This window comes from Sciurus carolinensis, chromosome 13 (genome assembly GCF_902686445.1).
Source record: "Sciurus carolinensis chromosome 13, mSciCar1.2, whole genome shotgun sequence".
Taxonomy (NCBI): Eukaryota; Metazoa; Chordata; class Mammalia; order Rodentia; family Sciuridae; genus Sciurus; species Sciurus carolinensis.
Window position 1 is genome coordinate 88,693,991 of NC_062225.1, and position 18,827 is coordinate 88,712,817.

Sequence of the window (18,827 nt, forward strand, 5' to 3'; positions counted from 1 at the left end):
AGAGTCTGGTGTTTGTTTACATAGGTGCAAACATCTAAGGGATTCACTGTGAAAGGGCTGCTTCTGGAGGCAAACAGATGAACAGCTTGGTTGGGGCTTATCAATTTATGCTCATCTCCTCTACCTCCAGGCAACTGGGTTTTGAAATCAAAGCTTTTGAGCTAGAGAATTCCATGAAAAGCACAAAATTCTCCCTATCAACAGGAGTCAGCTGGAAATGGGCGTTCCCCTAGGCTTGGGAAGGGTTCCCGAAAGCTGCATCTCACTGTCCAGACTAATATAGTTCAAAGCAATGATTTATTTACTGCTAACAACAGTAGACCATTCTTGCTTCAGGGTAGCAAGTTAGGGCTGGCAGGACTGATGAAAGGAGGCAGGAACTAGTTGACTGTGCCCTTATCCATGTGAGAGACAGCGTCGTAGACGTTTTTAGGATAGGTACCTAGATCATGATAGTTTCCTCTTTTCTGGAAACAGTGCCAGTACTGTATGAACTCATAACTCCCTCCCGACCTGTGTCCATTGTTGATTGGTTTGAGGCTGGCAATTAACTCAGTCTGGGTTCTCAGACTTTCCCACCGACCTTAAAAAAATCTTTTTTTTTTTTTTTTTTTTTGAGATGGCATCTTATATGTTGCCCAGGTTGGCCTTGAACTCCTCGGCTAAGTAGCTGGGATTACAGGTGTATGCTATCACATCTGGCATTCAGATCTTTCTTACTGGGACTTTGGGTTTGGGAACAAAGCATAACTGTATTCTCTAGTGTCGGAAGCTATTTGATTTGAGGCTGGATAGCTGTGAGAAGCTGTATTCCCTTTAGTGGAGAAGTTGGTCTAGGATGAAGTAGATGAAACTGATAAAGAAGAGAAGGCTGCTGACATTTAGGTCCAGTGGTACATACTTTTTTCTTCATGTGGTTGTGGGAAATAAACCAGCATCCCTGAGGTACATTTATCTGTTTTGTTTATACCATGTTACTTTTGTCCTTTCCATCCTTAGGAGTCTGATGAGTATAGGTGATAAAGCCCTAAATGGAGGTGCTGAGAGTGGGCCTGAGAACAGCACTCAGGAGATAAACTGGACAGAAAGGTAGCTGTGCCACTGTGGAGAGACAGGTGGATACTTTGGTAGGGTGGATATGAGGGTGGAGTTGTAAATGGAGGGAGCTAACTGAGCAGAAGCAGGCGCAGAATCGGGGTGAGGGCAACTCCTGGGGCTTCAGCTTAGCAGGGCTGTAGAGTAGGTAGGGCCAGCATAAAGGGAGAGAAGCCAGATCCTGGACAGCATGCCGAGCTGCTGGTAAGCTTGATTCTATAAGAAATGGACCAAATGAAGGTGTTGGAGATGGTTAAAAAATTCTCCTGCTGGCTTCCAGTGATAGAAGTATCACTCTCTGGACAACTTAGGAAATAAAAGTTCTGAAGAAAATAAAAATGCCAGTTACCATTATTCTGTTTCATTTCTGTATTGGAAAATCTATTTATTTAAAATAGTTGAGATACTGTATATGTATTTCTTAATTCCTCTCCTCTTTGTATAGCATAAGCTTTTTTCTGACGGTTCATTTTTTGGGAAATATTTTTATGACTTTATTATTCATTTGTGTGATGAATTCTCTGAAGTTTTTTGTTCTTATGTGGTATTTAAAATCTTTGTGTGTCTCCTGGTTTCAGCATTGATTCGTAGAAGTGAAATTATTGAACCAAATAACAATTTTTTCAAGAATTTTTTAAAAAGTAAGGTATAATATATAATTTACATATAATAAAATTTATCCTTGTTCATGCACAATTTTGAATTTTGATCAGTGAATTATGATTGTGTAACTGCCACCAAAAGTCAAGACACAGAACATGCATCAGCACCCCAAATTCTCTTGTACCCCTTTATAGTCATCCCATTCCTCTTCTGCAGACCCCAGCAGCCTTGAATGTTTTCTGTCCCTATAGTTTTCTTTTCTAGAAGTTCATACATACCTGGAATCATACAATACAATGGTTTCTGCCCTCTGGCCCCCAGGGCTAGACTTCCTTCCCACAGGCAAAATATATTCTCCCCATTGTAGGGTGCTCCAGAGTCACCACTCATCACAGCCTCAAGCCACAGTCCATATTCTCGGTTAAGTCTCATCAGTCAGAAAGTCTTAAATCCTGCCATCTAAGTCAGGTGGAAATAAGGCACTAGGTGTAGACTTATCTGGAGACTGCTTAAAATACACTTGGGGGACAGATACTCCCATTCAAGAGTGAAGGAGTTGGAAGGAGTCACTGGTCTCAACTAATTTCATTATCTTAATAGAGCACAAGCTTTTAATTTTTGTGAATTCTGATTTATTAATTTTCCATTTTTATGGACTATGTTTTTAGTGTATCAGAGGAGACTTTCTTAATCCAGGGTCACTGTTTTAGTCAGCTATTTCGCTGCTGTGACTAAATGACCCGACCAGTACAACTGTAAAGGAGGAAAGGTTTATTTGAGGACTCAGGGTTTTAGAAGTCTTAGTCCATAGAAGGCCAGCTCCAATCCTCTGGGTTTGAGGTGAGGCTGAACATCATGGCAGGAGAGTGTGGTAGAGGGAAGCAGCTCACATCAAGGTGATGAGGAAGCAGAGAGAGACTCTGCTCTTGCAGATACAAATATATATACCCAAAGCCACGCCCCAATTCCCATCTCCTCCAGCCATACCCTGCCTGCCTCCAGCTACCACTCAGTTAATCCCATCAGGGATTAATTTACTGATTAGGTTAAGACTCTCAAAACCTAATCATTTCTTCTCTGAACCTTCTCACATTATTTCACACTTGAGCTTTTGGGGACACCTCACATCCAAACCATAACAGTCACTAAAATATCTGTTTTTTTCAAGAGTTTTCTGCTTTTAGATATGACATTTAGGTCAGTTTTGAGTTAGCAGTGTTTATGGTTCAAAGTATGGTTTGATATTTGTTTATTTTCACTTGGATGTCCAATTGAATATAATAAAGTTCCCATTCTGTTGAAACTTACATTCTAGTGGAAGTGGACAGATTGTAAGCAGATAGTGGTAAGTGATGGAGAATAATGAAGCAGGACAAGGGGGCGGGAGCACAGGGCCCTGGCAGAGCTGTGGGAGATTATTTCTCCCACATCACGTTGTGCTTCTTGACCTGATAGGGTGAGGGGTGAGCCATGTGCATGTCTGGTGGAAGAAGAGTTGAGGCCGACAGAAGTGTAGTGCAGAGACCTGCGGGACAGTGCTTGGTATGGTCATGCAGCGAAGTGGCCAGGGGGGAGTGGAAGGAGATGAGTTGGAGGTACTAGAGAGATGAGAGGTTGTGCCACTTAGAGTCCTCTGCCAAGATGAAAATGATATTCCTGTGAGTGCTTTGAGAAGCCATTGAGGATGCCCTCTGATTTGGTACTGTGCCCAGTGTGGATCTTCAGTTGGCAGTGATAGCGTTACCTGGGAGCTGGTTAAAGATGCACATTCAAGGACCAGAACTGTGGGGTCAGAACCTCTGAGGATAGATCCCAGCAATCTGTGTTCTGAGCTTTCTAGATGATTCTGATACATGTTTAAGGTTTTTTACATTTTTATTTTATTTTTGGTTGATAAATCCTAATTGTATACAATTATGGGGTACAGTGTGAATTTCCATGCATATTTATACATTGTGGAGTGATCTAATCAGGCTCATTCTTCTTATTACTTTGTGGTGAGAACATTTAAAATTCAATCTTTTAGCAGCTTTGAAATATATTTTAACTATAGTCACCATGCTATGCAATATATTGCTGGCACCTCTGTCTCCTGAGGACTTTGTATTCTTGGACCAACAGGTTCTTATCCTAACCACCCCCACATTCCCTCAGCCTCTGGTAGCTCTGGTCCCGCTTATGTTCTCAGACAATCACTCCGAGTGCCTCATGGTGGATAGTGGGGTAGGGCGGGCAGAGCAGAAGCAAGGGGACAAATTAGGGGAAGTCAGGGGAGTTGTCCCAGTGTGGTAGTCAAATGTGAAATATTTGCTCTACCTATAAAACATGTAGGGAATATATTGAATGTAGGGTGTTAGAGGAAGAGAAGTAGTGTACAGTTCTAAGGTTTTTTGGCCTTGGAAGAATGGTGTGGGAGCTGCCATGTACTGAGATACAGACAGTAAGAGGAGCAGTGAATCGTGTCTTTGGATTTGAGTTGATGGTGAGGGTTCGGGGACATATCTAGAGTTTGGGGTTTGAATGAGTAGTTTGAGATGAGTGTGAGTCTTGGGAAAATACATCTTGTCAGCATTTTGACCGCTGAGCTATGGAGCCTTGTTTTTCTTCTTAGCACTTGGTTAAGACTGATAATATTTTCATAGGAACTTAGTTTTTTCCCTACCACAAATTATATGTCTTTTGTCTAATTTGCTTTTAACAGGTATTGAAATAAAGATAACTACAGCTTTCTGTGAAAATGTCAGTCCTGATATCACAGAGTGTAATAAATTATGTGGAAGAAGAAAACATTCCTGCTCTGAAAGCTCTTCTTGAAAAATGCAAAGATGTAGATGAAAGAAATGAGGTAAGCCACATTTCTACAATTAAGTTCTTTGGCTTTATTTTTAATTTTTCTTACTGGGTATTGAACCCAGGGGTGCTTAACCACTGTGAGCCACATCACAGTCCCTTTTTATTTGTATTTTGAGACAGGCTCTCGATAAGTTGCTTAGGGCCTCACTAAGTTGCTGAGGCTGGCTTTGAACTTTGATCCTTTTGCCTCAGCCTCCTGAGTCTCTGGGATTATAGGCATGTGCCACCATGCCCTGCTTACAATTAAGTTCTTCCACAGTTATTACCTGGCTAACCCGCAGGTACTATGCTCAGGATAGAAGCGAGTAGGAACAGGCAGTTCTCAGCCATGTCTTATTGGACTTACGATATGACAACATTGTTGAAAATACTTGAAATTCCATGTTTTCATACTACATTTAACTTATGTAAATGATTGAATATTGAATGTAGATTGATGATTGTTTTTGCCCCAATGGAATAATCAATATTCAAGAAGTTTGAGTCATGAAAATTAAAGTGTTTCTAGGAAGCTTTAGAGAACATATAGACCTGCTTTTCCTACAAGTGGACTAAACAGACATTAGGAATTTTAAAAAATATTTTCTTTAGTGGAGCCCTTACTCTCGTCCTGGACTGTTCATTCCACACACTGGGGAATTTTAGGTGCAGCATCTTTAAGACAGTTAAATAGTTTATGTGTTATTAATTCATAAGCATTAATAAATTAGATATTTCTGTTTATCAATATGAGTACAAAATGTTGATCTTATTTTATCATGTACAGTCAATCTGAAGGTTATTGGCATGCCATTTTAAAGATGAAAAACTTTTTGTATGAATTTTGTAACTGGCAAAGTATGTGTGTATTTTATAAAACTTAAGGAAAATAAACATTTCATAGAACTGTATTTTCAGGAGTTATGGAGTTTATATAATCCTGTGTTTGATGGGCTTCTGGGCTTAGATATGGAAGGGCACTTCAGTGGTTCATTTTCAAATGGAATGATGAAGTTGTCATATCATGATAGGTTAGTCCTTATTTCTGTAACTGTAGTTACTAGATTGGTTTAGCAAGATCCAGGAGAGTACAAAGGTAGGCTTTGTTTTAAGACAACTTATAAGGTAACTATCCTTCTTTCTTTAGAAATCTAATAAAACTTCATGGCAACCTTTCCTGAAAATCATTTACTTTTGTGGATAGTGTAGCTACAAAGGTATACCAGTTAAGATTTGCTTTGGACTGTGCCTAATAACTCTCAGGACAGTGGTTTATAATTGAAGGTTTTATTGCTCTCACATAATGACAAGCTACAAGCAGAGGAGCCAGTCCAAGGCTGGTGTGGTGGCCCAGGACATCTCAAGGACCCAGACTCTTTGTACTTTTCTAGCCACTCCTCATTGTTCCAGTTATTCACCTCAACTCCAGCATTCTGTGTGCACATTGGTCAAGAAGAGAGAAAAAGGACATAAGCCACCTGAACTAGTCTTCTCATAGTGCTTTCTTGGGAGACTCAGCCAGAGCAGCATCATGGGGTCATTTCTGACTGCAAGCTGGGGCTTTTTAGCCCAGCACATGCCACCCCAGCCAAATCTGGTTCCTCTGGATACTGGTAGACAGTTCAGAGTTTCTGTAAGAGAAGACTGTTCAAGTCACGTGGCATGTATTTCTAGTTAAATCAGGTTTATACCATCTTTCTTTGTGTTATAAGTACTAATGCACGTTTACATTATTTTTAAATATCTTGTTTCATGGAACACTTAATTGTGTGATCCATCTGAAGTGTAGCTGTGACTCCAGAAAGTAAACAGAATATATCTCTGAGTCTTTGCTATTACTGTTTTGTAAACTCTAATGTAAAATTCAGGCATCCTTAGTGTTTTGGATTCAGTTTGTTGGCTTAAATTTCTGAATTTTACCAGTGACTTTGACATCTCACTCTTCATCTCAGTAGATTAGAAGGGAGAAGCATGCTGTAGAGTATACCCCAAAAAATTTAGAGCTGACAGAAGCATGTGTGATATAGTAATTGATGCCTTTACTATGACTCAGAACCATAAACATACAGTTGAAGGTAATCTGTTTAACAAGTATCAGTATGTGCAATTGCTTTTTAGAATGGTGATTATCAAATTTAATGTTTAAAGGATTAACTTTTTCACCTGTAAAATCTGTTTATGTGTAACCCCTCATTCCCTAATGACCCCAGTTGAATGATGTGGTGGCCTTATATAATTTTAGTATCAATCGTTAAATAAGAATATCTATATTTAAATGTGATTTACTTTTGCACTTTATTTGAACCAGTATTTGTGTTTAACTCTTTATTATCTTTGCCATAGCTTTTGTTATATTTGACAGTTATTATTATAATCATTTGCTTGTTTCTGTGTTGCTTTTAATTGATTTTAAAATTCTTTGAGACTTGGCTCACTCATTTACTTGAAAAATTAGAGTACCTGGATGCTGTCAACTGTCCCTCACATTCCATGTACAGTATATTTTTTATTTTATTTTTCATTTGTTCTTTTTAGATATACATGACAGTGGAGAATATTTTGACATATAATACACACATGGAGTATATCTTATTGTAATTAGGATTCCATTCTTGTGTTTGTACATGAGTGGAGAATCACTGTGGTATATTCATTTATGAACATAAGAAAGTGATGTCCGATTCATTCCACTGTCTTTCCATGTACAGTATTAAATACATGAAGAAAATAGATTTCCTCACGGAGGATAAAGCCTTTAGGAGAGATAGGCAAAATCAGTTGTTAATCACACAAATAAAAATGTAATGCCAAGCAAGGGTTAAAGAGTAAAGGACAGTCATGGCATCAGTCAGGAGGTGGGAAAGTGAATGAGGGCACGTGGGCTGGGGATGGGGCTGGAGATGGGTGCAGCTGTGGTAGAGAAACAGGCCTGCCCTGTCGCTCTGTCATTCAGGGCTTCTGCAGGCCTTGGGGAGGATGCGAGTTCTCATCCAGATCAGTGGGGAAACATTGAAGGGTTTAAAGCAAGGGAATGATGGCAAACTGGCATTTAAAAAAAAAAAAATCACAGATACTTTCCTCCACGCTGATACAAAATACGTACCTACATAATAAGTAGGTGCATAGATATTTGTAATTAATTTTTTAAAAAAATATTTTTTTAGTTGTATATGGACACAATATTTATTTATTTTTATGTGATGCTGAGGATCAAACCCTGTGCCCCATATGTGCTTGGCAAGTGCTTTACCACTGAGCCCCAGCCCCTAATTAATTTAATTTCTGGTGTAAATTTTTCTCTTATTCCTTTGTGTTTCCACTGTTTAATCTGATGATTCCTAGTCTGTTTCACATCTTGGCATTGAACAATGGTGATATTTGTGCTGCACTTGCAGTAGAGGAGGTGACCTGTCCCAGAGCCAGCTGCAGGGCCCTGCCCCATTTCCAGGGCTAAGGAGGCTACCCCTGCGCTTACTTTTGAAAAGCAGGAAAACAGACTTAACTAGCCCAGGCTTTATTTTAGAGAGTCTAGGTTGTAAGGAAAGGCTTAAACTGCATATGTGTATTATATATGTAGTACTGTGTTGTTTTATGTTTTGCTTTAGATAAAACAAACGTGATTAAAACCCCATTCTATATCATATTTTGCCTGTGTTGGAGTATTTGGTTACAATACCTATTTTGAGATTTTATATACATTGTGGGATTTAACTTTGTAGTTCCTAATATTATGCATGTTTGCTGATTTTGAATGAATTCACAGTGCCAAAATCAGATTATTAACACTATGGGAAGAAAAAAAAATAGATTTCATTACCTTTTTGGTTTTTAAATTGTTAGTAAACCAAACCTAAATGTTCAAAGCTGTTTGTAAATGAAATAAATACAGTAAAAACAAGTAGTGCTTAACATACCTCATGAACATGCAAGTGTGATGTATTTAACTGTGGTGTTGCGGTGAAAGTACATCATCTTGGTAAGTCCCCTGTGTGTTTTATATTCTCCAGTGTGGCCAGACTCCACTGATGATAGCTGCTCAACAAGGCAGTCTGGAAATAGTGAAAGAATTGATCAAGAATGGAGCTAATTGCAACTTGGAAGATTTGGTATATATAAACATAATTTATTCTTTGGTCTTTCTTTCTCTTAACTGTGTTTCTTCAGTTTTAAGAAGTGATTCAAAAGTAATTGATTAAATTTGTACTTTCAGATGTATCTCAAACTTGACTAATGTGCTACATCAGTTTTGTAAAGAGTATTTTAGGAGAAAAATGTTGGCTTTCAATAAAGGATGTCAGCTCTTTTTGTTTTTCTTACACAGTTGGCAATGGCTGACACATGTTCATGCAAATAAACGCCTGTCTAGTAAATAGCTGTGTTTGAGCCTGTTGTTAGGTAACTCCCCTAATGATAATGTGCTGCCAGTGTTACATTTGATCACGATCAGAAAGACACGGTCCCTTTTTATATCACTCCTGAGGGATAAATCATCATTCCAAGAGGTTACATTATCTCTGATTTACCCTGTTTTCTTGGAATTGCTTTGAATGTCACATGGCTACCTTTTTTTTTCAAATTGATTGATTATTTAAATTGCTCTTATGAATAAAAGTTAAAATAGCGTACTTACGTCCTTTATTTGAAAAATAAAGGGTAGTAGTTCTTTATATGTAGTTTCTACATTCATCATGTGGAGTCACTCTAATTTAATGACCTGTGCATGTGCTCTCAGATCTGATTACAGGCTTTTTAATTTCAATTTATAGTAAAGGCTGCTAGCCACAGGATTATTCTTGAGGTTTAGGTGGTCTCATCTTTTCTCCTTTTAAGAAAACACCATATACAATTAGAAGTTCAGTGAGAAGACTGAACAAGGAGTTGTGAAACCATTTCTGGGCCATTAGTAGTGATAGAGGTAGATAAATTCTTAAGAGAACCTTAGCATTATTTAGTAGAAGTTTAAAGAGGGTCAGATCATGTCAATTTGGTATGATCATTTGGTATGTAAATTCAAATTTGTTTTTTGTCACCTTGGAATGTTATTTTTGGTTTTAAAACACACCATTTTTTTTTTTTTTTTTACGTGTTAAAGGATAATTGGACAGCACTTATATCCGCGTCAAAAGAAGGGCACATACACATTGTGGAAGAACTACTTAAATGTGGGGTTAATTTGGAGCACCGTGATATGGTATGTACATTTTCTTTATTATGATATTATCTGAAATCTTACCAGCAATAAGAGATACTTGTGAAGTTCTGTGTTTTTGTGTGTGAAGTGATATCATTATGATTTCAGGATTTGGGATTGGACCCTCAAGGATATTTTGAACTCAAGTGTAATAATGTTCCTCTTTTAGAATGTCATCATCTTTAGTTTATTTCAGAGTTTAAAATTCTGAGATACTGTTAAAAACAACTTATTCTTCCACATGTCAGTATTTTAAAAGTTTTGAGAAAATTAAGGATGTTGTAGAGTTTTAAAAATATTTGTCACTTGTAACTTTCAGATTAATGCTTGTACATTTATTTATAAAAATGTAAATTTTGTTCAGACCTGCTATCTGTGCACAGTACAAGTTTAACAAGATGAGGTCCTTAATTATCACTTAGCTCTTATTTGATCTTGGTATCTGGTTAAAGCATAAAAGTAAAATGTATTATTCTGTAAAATGCTTAATCTTTTTAAAAGTTAATTCTAGTAGTAGAAGAAAGGAATAAGATGATCTGCCTTGACATGTAAAACATTTATTACTAAGCTGATGGTGCTTTAGGAAGTACAAATAGTCTGAGCTTTAAAAAAATTGCTGCATTCCACCATTTTGCATTTAGTAGTGATATATGTAAAGGTTTTATCTCTCTAGTCTTGTATTCTCAAAATGCAGCAGAATAGGTGGTATACTTTTATAAGAAGACACTGTTATACTTTGCATCTGAAATGTCCCTCAGGGGCAGTAGTGTTAAGTGTTTGGTTCCCAGCTATGGGCTGAATGGGAGGTGGTAGAACCTTTAAAAGGTGGGGCCTAGAGGACGGGAGGTCACTGGAGATGTGCCCTTGAAAAGTATATTGGGACTCTGGTCCCTTCTTCTTTCTCTTTGTTTCTGCTGCCATGAGGTGAACAGGTCTCTGCTGTGTGCTCCCACCATGATGTGCTGTGCTCCACTGCCACAGCCCAAAAGCAATGGGGTCAAATGACCATGGACTGAAACTTCTGAAAGTATGAGCCAAAATAAACCTTTGAGGCTGGGGTTGCGACTCAGTGGTAGAGCGCTTGCCTAGCACTTGTGAGGTACTGGGTTAAATCCTCAGCACCACACGAAAAATAGATAAATAAAATAAAGGTATTATGTCCATCTATAACTAAAAAACAAAACAAAGCAAAAACCAAAATAAACCTTTCCTCCTCGAGATGTTTGTCTCAGATCTCAGGGTTTTTTTTGTTTTTTTTTTTTGTGACAGTGATGGAAGCTCACAGCTCACTAATATATTCAGAGAACTCTTTATGTTGTACAATTTCCAAAAAGATGTTTGGGTATAAGCAATAAAAGTTTAGGAAGAGAAGATAATGATGTCAGTAGCCCAGGCAAAGGATGATACGGCAGCTGAGAGTAAAAGGTGGTGATCTTACCTTATTGGTGTAAGGTAGCTTGTTGTTCTCAATATTTTATTAAAGGTATCATACCAGTTTATTATGTGATGAATAAGATTAGGTACCAGTTCTGTGCCTGTCCTTTTAGTGTCTTGATCCACCATATCATTTAATTAACTTATCAGAACAATCCTATGGACCAAAGATTGATTTTTGTTTTCAGTTTATAGTTGAGGAAATGGGGGCTAGAAGAGGTGAGTCTTTGTCCACAGACAAAGCCAATGGGGTGGGTTTTGAGTCCAGCTCTGCCTTCTCCAAATTCTTTTTCCTCTATCACTCTTATGTGAACGTCGGCAAGGAAGTTAAATGATTCGTTACTCTTTTGGTTCTTTAACATTTAAAGGATCTTTGTGTTTGGCTTTAAAATGCCAGAAGTTGGGGAAACTGAGGACTCTGTCTCTCTTAGTAGTTATTTTGGCAACTAAATCTCAAAGGATTGGCAGGTGGTAGTAGCCAGCAAGATAGGGAAGACAGAGTCCTGGGACTTGTACAAGGAGAAGAAAGTGATTATTTGGGGTCCTATGGGGTTCAGAAAGAATTCCAGAATATAATGCCAGGAAGTCTAGGGCAGATTCTTTCTTTAGGCACTAAACTAAATGAGTTCAATGAAATATAAAGCTGTTTCTATAATTAATTGGTTGCAATCTTTTGATTTTTGCAAATTTAGGTGTAGTTTTCTTGAAATTAAAATTCTCTAAAATTTATAAGTAACCAAAATAAATCTAGAAATTTGGAATTATCCAACAAAAATGTACCCTATTTCAATATTTGTGATGTAGCATAAACTTTGGAGTCATCATTTGTGAATGTATGAGATTTGACTCATTTCATGTACTATTTTGTATTTTCTGGGAATATTGGAAAATTACATAGTATTGACTTCATAAAACAATGGTTTCATTAAGATATACACAGAAGGACCTTGATTAGTGGTAGTATTTTTATGCTTAGAAAATACCCAGTTTTATCCTCCCCTTTGTTCTCTGTTCTCTAGGGGGGATGGACTGCTCTCATGTGGGCATGCTACAAAGGCCGCACTGAAGTGGTGGAGTTGCTTCTTTCTCATGGTGCCAATCCAAATGTTACTGGGCTGGTAAGCAGTAACAGAAAAGCTCATGTGTGATCTAAGTGGTAGATTTCTTAGGGGAGGCTTTAAGCTGTTTACAGGTGACTTCCAGATTGATAGAGATTGTCTAGGTCAGACTAAATGTAGAATGTAATCTCCAAACAAAATGAGAATTTTGTAAGCTAAGTTTATTTCTCAGTCTTTATCAATATAAAGGTAATTCTTAGAGTTCAAATGTTAATTTTAACAGTATATCTCAAAAGGGGATTTTTAAAATCCTTAGTTATCTTGCTTATTTTCTGTGGAAATGCATTCTTACTTTGAACTTCTTTAAAAAAAAAAAAAAGACACTTAGACCAAACATGTTCATGCTGTTGTATATGCTCATATTTCTTTTATTTTGTATTCCTCATAAAAATCTTGTCTGTTGGCCAGATAATCATAGTACATGTGTTGACCATAAAAATAAAGGTGTTAAAGGTGTTCATAATATGTGTTTATATAAGATTGAATGTATCTTAATTGCCATTTATGTATGAATATTTTGTGTGTTTTTAAAGTAGAGAATGGTCTATAACTTGATTTAATATTGCTTTAGGTTACTCCCTTTGATATTAACTTTACTTAGCAGATGTGTTTTGTGAATATCCACCTAAAAGATTTTCTCTCTCCCCTTCCCTCCTTCCCTCCCTTGCACCCCTCCCTTTTTCCTTCCCTGTATCCCTTCCTCCTTCCCATCTATCTATCCATCCCAGCAGTATAGTGTTTACCCAATCATTTGGGCAGCAGGGAGAGGCCATGCAGATATAGTGCATCTTTTACTGCAAAATGGTGCTAAAGTCAACTGCTCTGATAAGGTAAGTTGGTAGAATCTGGCTAGGTTCAAGTTCGTATTATGTCCACTCGAGGTATCTAAGTTATAAACATTTTCATGTGAAACTGCTCTAGTGTATCTTATATTTTTGTATATTAATGTATTTTAGGTAGATATATCTCTTGTAGATGGATTCCTTATATGTATTTTTACTAAATGACCTTTCGATGTTTATTGTTGCATTCGTTTTTCTCAAGAGGATGGACAGGGATAATGTCTCTCTTAATGGATTCATTGTTCGTAATTTGAGGTTTTCTGTTGTAACTTTTCCTCCCACCTTCAGTCCTATCTGCTTTCTTTGTATTGTTGCAAGAATGATTTTTCTGAAACTGAGGTTTGATTGTCTCTCTATTGTTCTTAAAATCTTAAAGACCATCCCTGGTATGATGGATGGAGTGGGCCATGCCTCCTTTCTCCCCCTTTTCCTGCTACCTGTACCCCAACTACTTTGCATGCAGGGTTCCCAGATGAAGTGGTTTCTTGAGCACCTGTGCTCTTTCTTTCCCAGGGTACCTCTTTCTCAGTGTCCTCTCCTCCTTGTCTTTGGTAGCTTCTATTAATTCTGAAGGCTCAGTTCATTTACCCTCACCTCCAGAAAGTTCCCTAGATTGTTGTTCTATTCCTTTTTTTTTTTTTTTTTTTAAAAAAAAACCCTTAACATTCTTCTTAAACATTGAATAGGTGCTAATCTAATCCTCTTATTCTTCCTTGCTTTTGGAAGCTTTGGTAACTTTTGCTGCTTCTGGTTAAAGCCCAGACAGATTTCTCAGTTTGGCTTTAGTTAACTTTCCAGGCTAAACTCTTGCCATTCCTTTCCATATACACTATGCTTTTAGATACAACAGTGTGCCTCACATTCTGTGAACTAGCTTTCTTTGTTTATTCTGTTCCCTCTGCTAAGAATGATGTCATTACCTCGTGCCTGATGAACTCCTGTTTGTTTTTCAAGGCCCGTTCCAGGTGTTAGCTGCCTGGCTGAGTCCCCTCCTTTGGTGCTCTTCCTCTGTGCCGTCAGTGTTCTCTGCATCCTTCCGTCAGAGCACATAAACTCTTGCCTCTAACCACTGACTTTTTTATGTCTCTCAACACTGAAGAGGACATTTCATGAGGATAAGGAATACTCCTCATGTTTTTTTTCTTTTTGGGTCATTTTGTACCTTCGTTATTTCTACTAGGTGACTTAGAGCTTGGCATATTGTTATGATGGTCATGTTCAATAACTGTGTATCTAAACATAGAAAAGAGTAGCTATTTCCTGAAGACTTTTTTTGTTTTGTTTTGTTTTGTAACTGGAGTATATTCTGAGCATTATCTTCTTTAAGTAACACAATATTGCTTACTAAGGAATCACCCATGCCTTGATCTGGATGGTGATCATACAGGTGTGTACGTATGTAAAATCTTCAAAAGTGTATTCATGGGGCTGGGGAGATAGCTCAGTTGGTAGAGTGCTTGCCTTGTAAGCACAAGGCCCTGAGTTCGATCCCCAGCACCCCCAAAAAAAAAAAAAGTGTATTCAGCATTAGTTTATTTTTGTACTTTATGATTTCTGTGCCTTATTTTTTTTAAATATTACATAAAATAATAGGTTATTTCAGACATTTATAATGTATTTAGGAATATTACATTTTGTACTGTTGGTTATTTCAGATTGACTGAGGTTTAAGGCATGTGTAAAATGGATGCAGTTCTTTCTGTTGATGCTTCTGATGTGACAATTTAATATGGAGAAACCTTTATTTTCTCCTTCTGGCCTACAGAAAATTATTTATAGGTAACCTGACATTCCAGGCCCTCCACAATCATTTATTATGCTACTCAATCTGTCATTCTTTAGCATTTTGAGAAGATGTCTGATACTTGCTGTGTATAGTGCCCTGTCCTCACACTTAACACAGAAGATTCAAAAACAAAACAAAACAAAAATGATCTATGTTTAGAAAAGCAGGCAGATAAACGGGAGTGTAAAGTATGAAACTAAGGTTCAGGTAACTTAGGACTTTGAAGATAGGAGAGTTCAGGGTTAGGGATATAGCTCAGTTGGTAGAGTGCTTGCTTTGCAAGCACAAGACCCTGGGTTCAATCTCCAGCACTGCAAAGAATCCGTAGAAGAACTGACACTTAGTTTAGCCTGAAAGAAAAATCAGAACTTACATCCATGGACGGTAAGGGAGGAGACCATACTAGGCATAGGAAAAAACTAGAGCAGAAAGCCCCAGAGTGTGACTGCCTGCGGCACGTTAAGGCGGGGCTGAGCAGACCAGTGTGGGTAGAGCTAAGCCAAGTGTGGAGAGAGGAGCTGTGGGAGGAAGCCATGGCCCTGGAAGGAGCCACCTTCAGGTGGGCCTTGAACACCTTACTGTGGAAGTGGATGTCTGTCCTGCAGACTCTGAAAAACATTGGGGAATTTGAGTAGTTAATTGACACAAACTGGTATTTTAGAAAAATCATCACTTACAAGTGCACAGTGGGATGGATCAAAGACTGACAAAAATAGGTTTTTATTGAACTAATTTTTAGAGAAGGGAAATGAAGTTAGTTTTAGATGCATTGACTTTGAAGCAATGCATACCTGTAGTTAAGGGTGTCTGTCCTGCTGGGTAGTAGGCATAGATATTTGGGCTGCTGGTGATGAAGGAATTATATAGAAGTGTTCTTGAAATTTCGGGACCATGGATTTGATAACTAAAATCCCTAGTAATATATTATGATGATCAAAGGGCTGATAATTAGGAGTGTTTCCCAGAGGAAGGAGAATTTGGCTGGTGAAAAGTCAAAAGTGATAAATGAATTGGATGTTCAAGGTCAAAGATACAGTCAGACCAGACACAGTGGCACATACCCGGGAGCCCAGTGGCTTGGGAGGCTGAGGCAGGAGGATTGCAAGTTCAAAGCCAATCTCAGCAACTTAGGAAGTCACTAAGCAACTCGTTGAGACCCTGTCTCTAAATAAAATACAAAAAAAGACTGGGAATGTGGCTCAGTGGTCAAGTGCCCCTGAGTTCAGTCCCCAGTACAAAAAAAAAAAAAAAAATAGAAGTTCAGAACACTGCAGAACTTTCAGGAAAAGAAAGAACTGAGTTAAAGATATATGATAGATCTGGGACTATTGGTGAACTGAGGAATACTGTTTTTGTAATATTTGTAGTAGAAACTAGTTCTTGAGGGGGTTTTGGTTAGGAATTGGAAATAGCCATTATACATTATTTTGAAAAGTATGAAAGAAAGAACAAGGATGAGTATTAAGAGGGTAGCTTATTTTGGAAAAGTTTGTTGGGACAGGAGAACCTAAAGAGGAAGAACTTACCTTGGAAGCCTAACAGGAAGGGGGAATAAGAAAAGACTGATGATGCCGGAGGAGGTCTCTAAGAGTCTGGGTGAAACAGGAAGATGGGATCAAGAGTATGCATCAAGGCGTTCTATTTAGGAGGGAAAGAGACCAGAATGTGAGGAAAGAAAAGGGACTTAGCAAGGTGACTGACTGCAGAGCTGGTAAGTAGACAGGAAGTGCATAGCAAGGAAGTTCGTGCTGGATCTTAAGAACTCTGTGATGATTCAAGGGAGAGTGTCTGCTGAATTTAAGGGTGAGGACTGGGGACCAGTGTGACGGGGAGGGGAAACAGACATGAGAGCAGATGCAGTCTTGCACAGTTCATCTCTCTGAATAGGATGAAAGTCAAATGTAGCAGGTTTTCACAGGATGAGATTTTAATTATAATTAGAATATTTAAAGATGAGTGATAAATGTGTATGTGTCTTACCTTGGCAGATGTTTAGGATCTTGCTTTGTAGGGCCAGGAAGGGCTTTCCAGTAAGAGAAAATTTTATCCACAAAGGAGCAGGCTAGAAAAGAGAATTTAATTCTGGGAGAAGATTGTGGATGCAGGAGTAACATGGGGAAGTTCCTTCTGTGCTCTTATTCCACATCCCTGAGTTTATTTGGCAGCAGTGATGGTGACAGCTGTTCTCTTTATGGCCTTCCTCCTTTTTGTCAGGCTTCCCCTCCCATATGCTGTATTCGCAGCCCTGTGATTCTGCCTGCCACAAAGGTCCCATCCATCAAGGGAGAGTGCCAACTGCTACAGCTTGCAACAATGTTGTTAATGGGGTGTCTGACATAATTTGTAGAGTGGTGCTATGTGGGGCAGTAGTCACCAGGTACAAATGGCTAGGCTTAAATTAAGTAAAATTAAAAATTTATTTTCTCAGTCACATTAGCCACATTTCAGTTTATAATGGACATGACTAGTGTCTGCTGTGTTGGGCGGTATGGAATTATAGACTATTTCCATCAACACAGAACGTCCTAGTGGACAGGGCTGACATAAAGAGTTCATTAAATGTTGATTCCCATCTGTAGGCTCCCTGTTCTCAAAGGTCTTTATGGGTTTTCTGTCTGATGATGTCCAGACTCCTCAAAGCCTCTTCACTTTCTTTATGCATGATTTAAATTTTCTGATGCCCTTTGAATCAAACAGAAAAAAGTGCATCTGAGCACAGTCTCTGTAGGCTGAGGTTGTCGAGAACGGAGGCTGATATGGAATGGTGGTTAAGAGCATAGACTCTGAAGCTAGGCTTGGGGTTCATGGGGGTTGTTCCACTTTTTAAGCCTTGTGGCTTCAGCCTTGTTAATGTTTCCTAGCCTCACTTTCCTCATCTGTGAAAATGTGATATTGTAAATTGCACATATTCCGTAAGAAGGATCATGTGCATTAAGCTTGTAAAGTGAATAGAACTGTTGGGCACATGATTGTTACTCTTTGTGCCTCCAGTCATACTGTTGAACTTTAAATTCTGTTTCTTAAGATATGGGAAGAAGTGAAAACTTGTAGAAAATTAGGGACTATATGATTTTATGATGGAAAAATTGTCATTGATTTTAATGATTAAGTAAAGTTGGTTAAAAGGCATGCTTTGATTAACCACCTATTCAGGAGAAATAAAATGGGGGAAGTAGAATTTATCTAGGATCAAAATTATAACTGCTCCAAACACTCATCTAAAGAACACTGAATGTATGATTTTTATCAGAATTCAATGTTGTAAGCTAATTTCTTCTAGTATACCTCTGATGATAATATTACATTTATTGTTTAATAGTATGGAACCACTCCCTTGGTTTGGGCTGCCCGAAAGGGTCATTTGGAATGTGTGAAGCATTTATTGGCCATGGGAGCTGATGTTGATCAAGAGGGAGCTGTAAGTATCTTTTTTGTATCTTAACCCCTTATTTTAGAAGAGAGAATATTTTCCCTTAGTTTATACCTATAATTATCTCCTTCCAGTTCTTAAATGATATCAATTTAGAAAAACAAGCATTTTCTGTTATCCCAAGTATGTTGTATAATGAAAAACTTAAGAAATATATGCTTTTAAGAACCAATTGCTAATACATATAAATTTTTTTAAAAAATACATTTTTTAATTATAGATGGACACAATACCTTTATTTTATTTGCTTATTGTTTTATGTGGTGCTGAGGATCAGACCCAGTGCCTCATACCTGCTAGGCAAGCATTCTACCACTGAGCCACAACCCCAGACTTACATATAAATTTTGAGAGGCTAAAACTACTAAGAATCATTTTCAGTAATCTAATTTTTTTAAAAACTCTTCAAATTGAATAGTTTTTTTAAAGATGTTGATAAAAGTGCTCTACCACTGAGCACTAAAAAAGTGCTCTACCCCTCAAACTGAATAGTTTA

At 37.9% G+C, this 18,827-nt stretch overlaps 1 protein-coding gene across 9 annotated transcripts in view; it reads left to right on the plus strand.

Moving 5' to 3' along the window:
- Kidins220 (kinase D interacting substrate 220) overlaps positions 1-18,827 on the plus strand; it is a 101,358-nt gene that overhangs the window by 8,282 nt on the left and 74,249 nt on the right. For 5 of the 9 annotated variants that reach the window (XM_047521970.1, XM_047521961.1, XM_047521963.1 and 2 more), the window contains exons 2-7: positions 4,400-4,543; positions 8,538-8,636; positions 9,623-9,721; positions 12,175-12,273; positions 13,002-13,103; positions 18,221-18,319. In XM_047521970.1, coding sequence (XP_047377926.1) covers positions 4,436-4,543; positions 8,538-8,636; positions 9,623-9,721; positions 12,175-12,273; positions 13,002-13,103; positions 18,221-18,319 — 606 coding nt within the window. In that variant the 5' untranslated portion in view covers positions 4,400-4,435. The remainder of the gene's footprint in view (positions 1-4,399; positions 4,544-8,537; positions 8,637-9,622; positions 9,722-12,174; positions 12,274-13,001; positions 13,104-18,220; positions 18,320-18,827) is intronic. The other 4 variants (XM_047521962.1, XM_047521964.1, XM_047521967.1 and 1 more) reach the window with 1 other exon arrangement.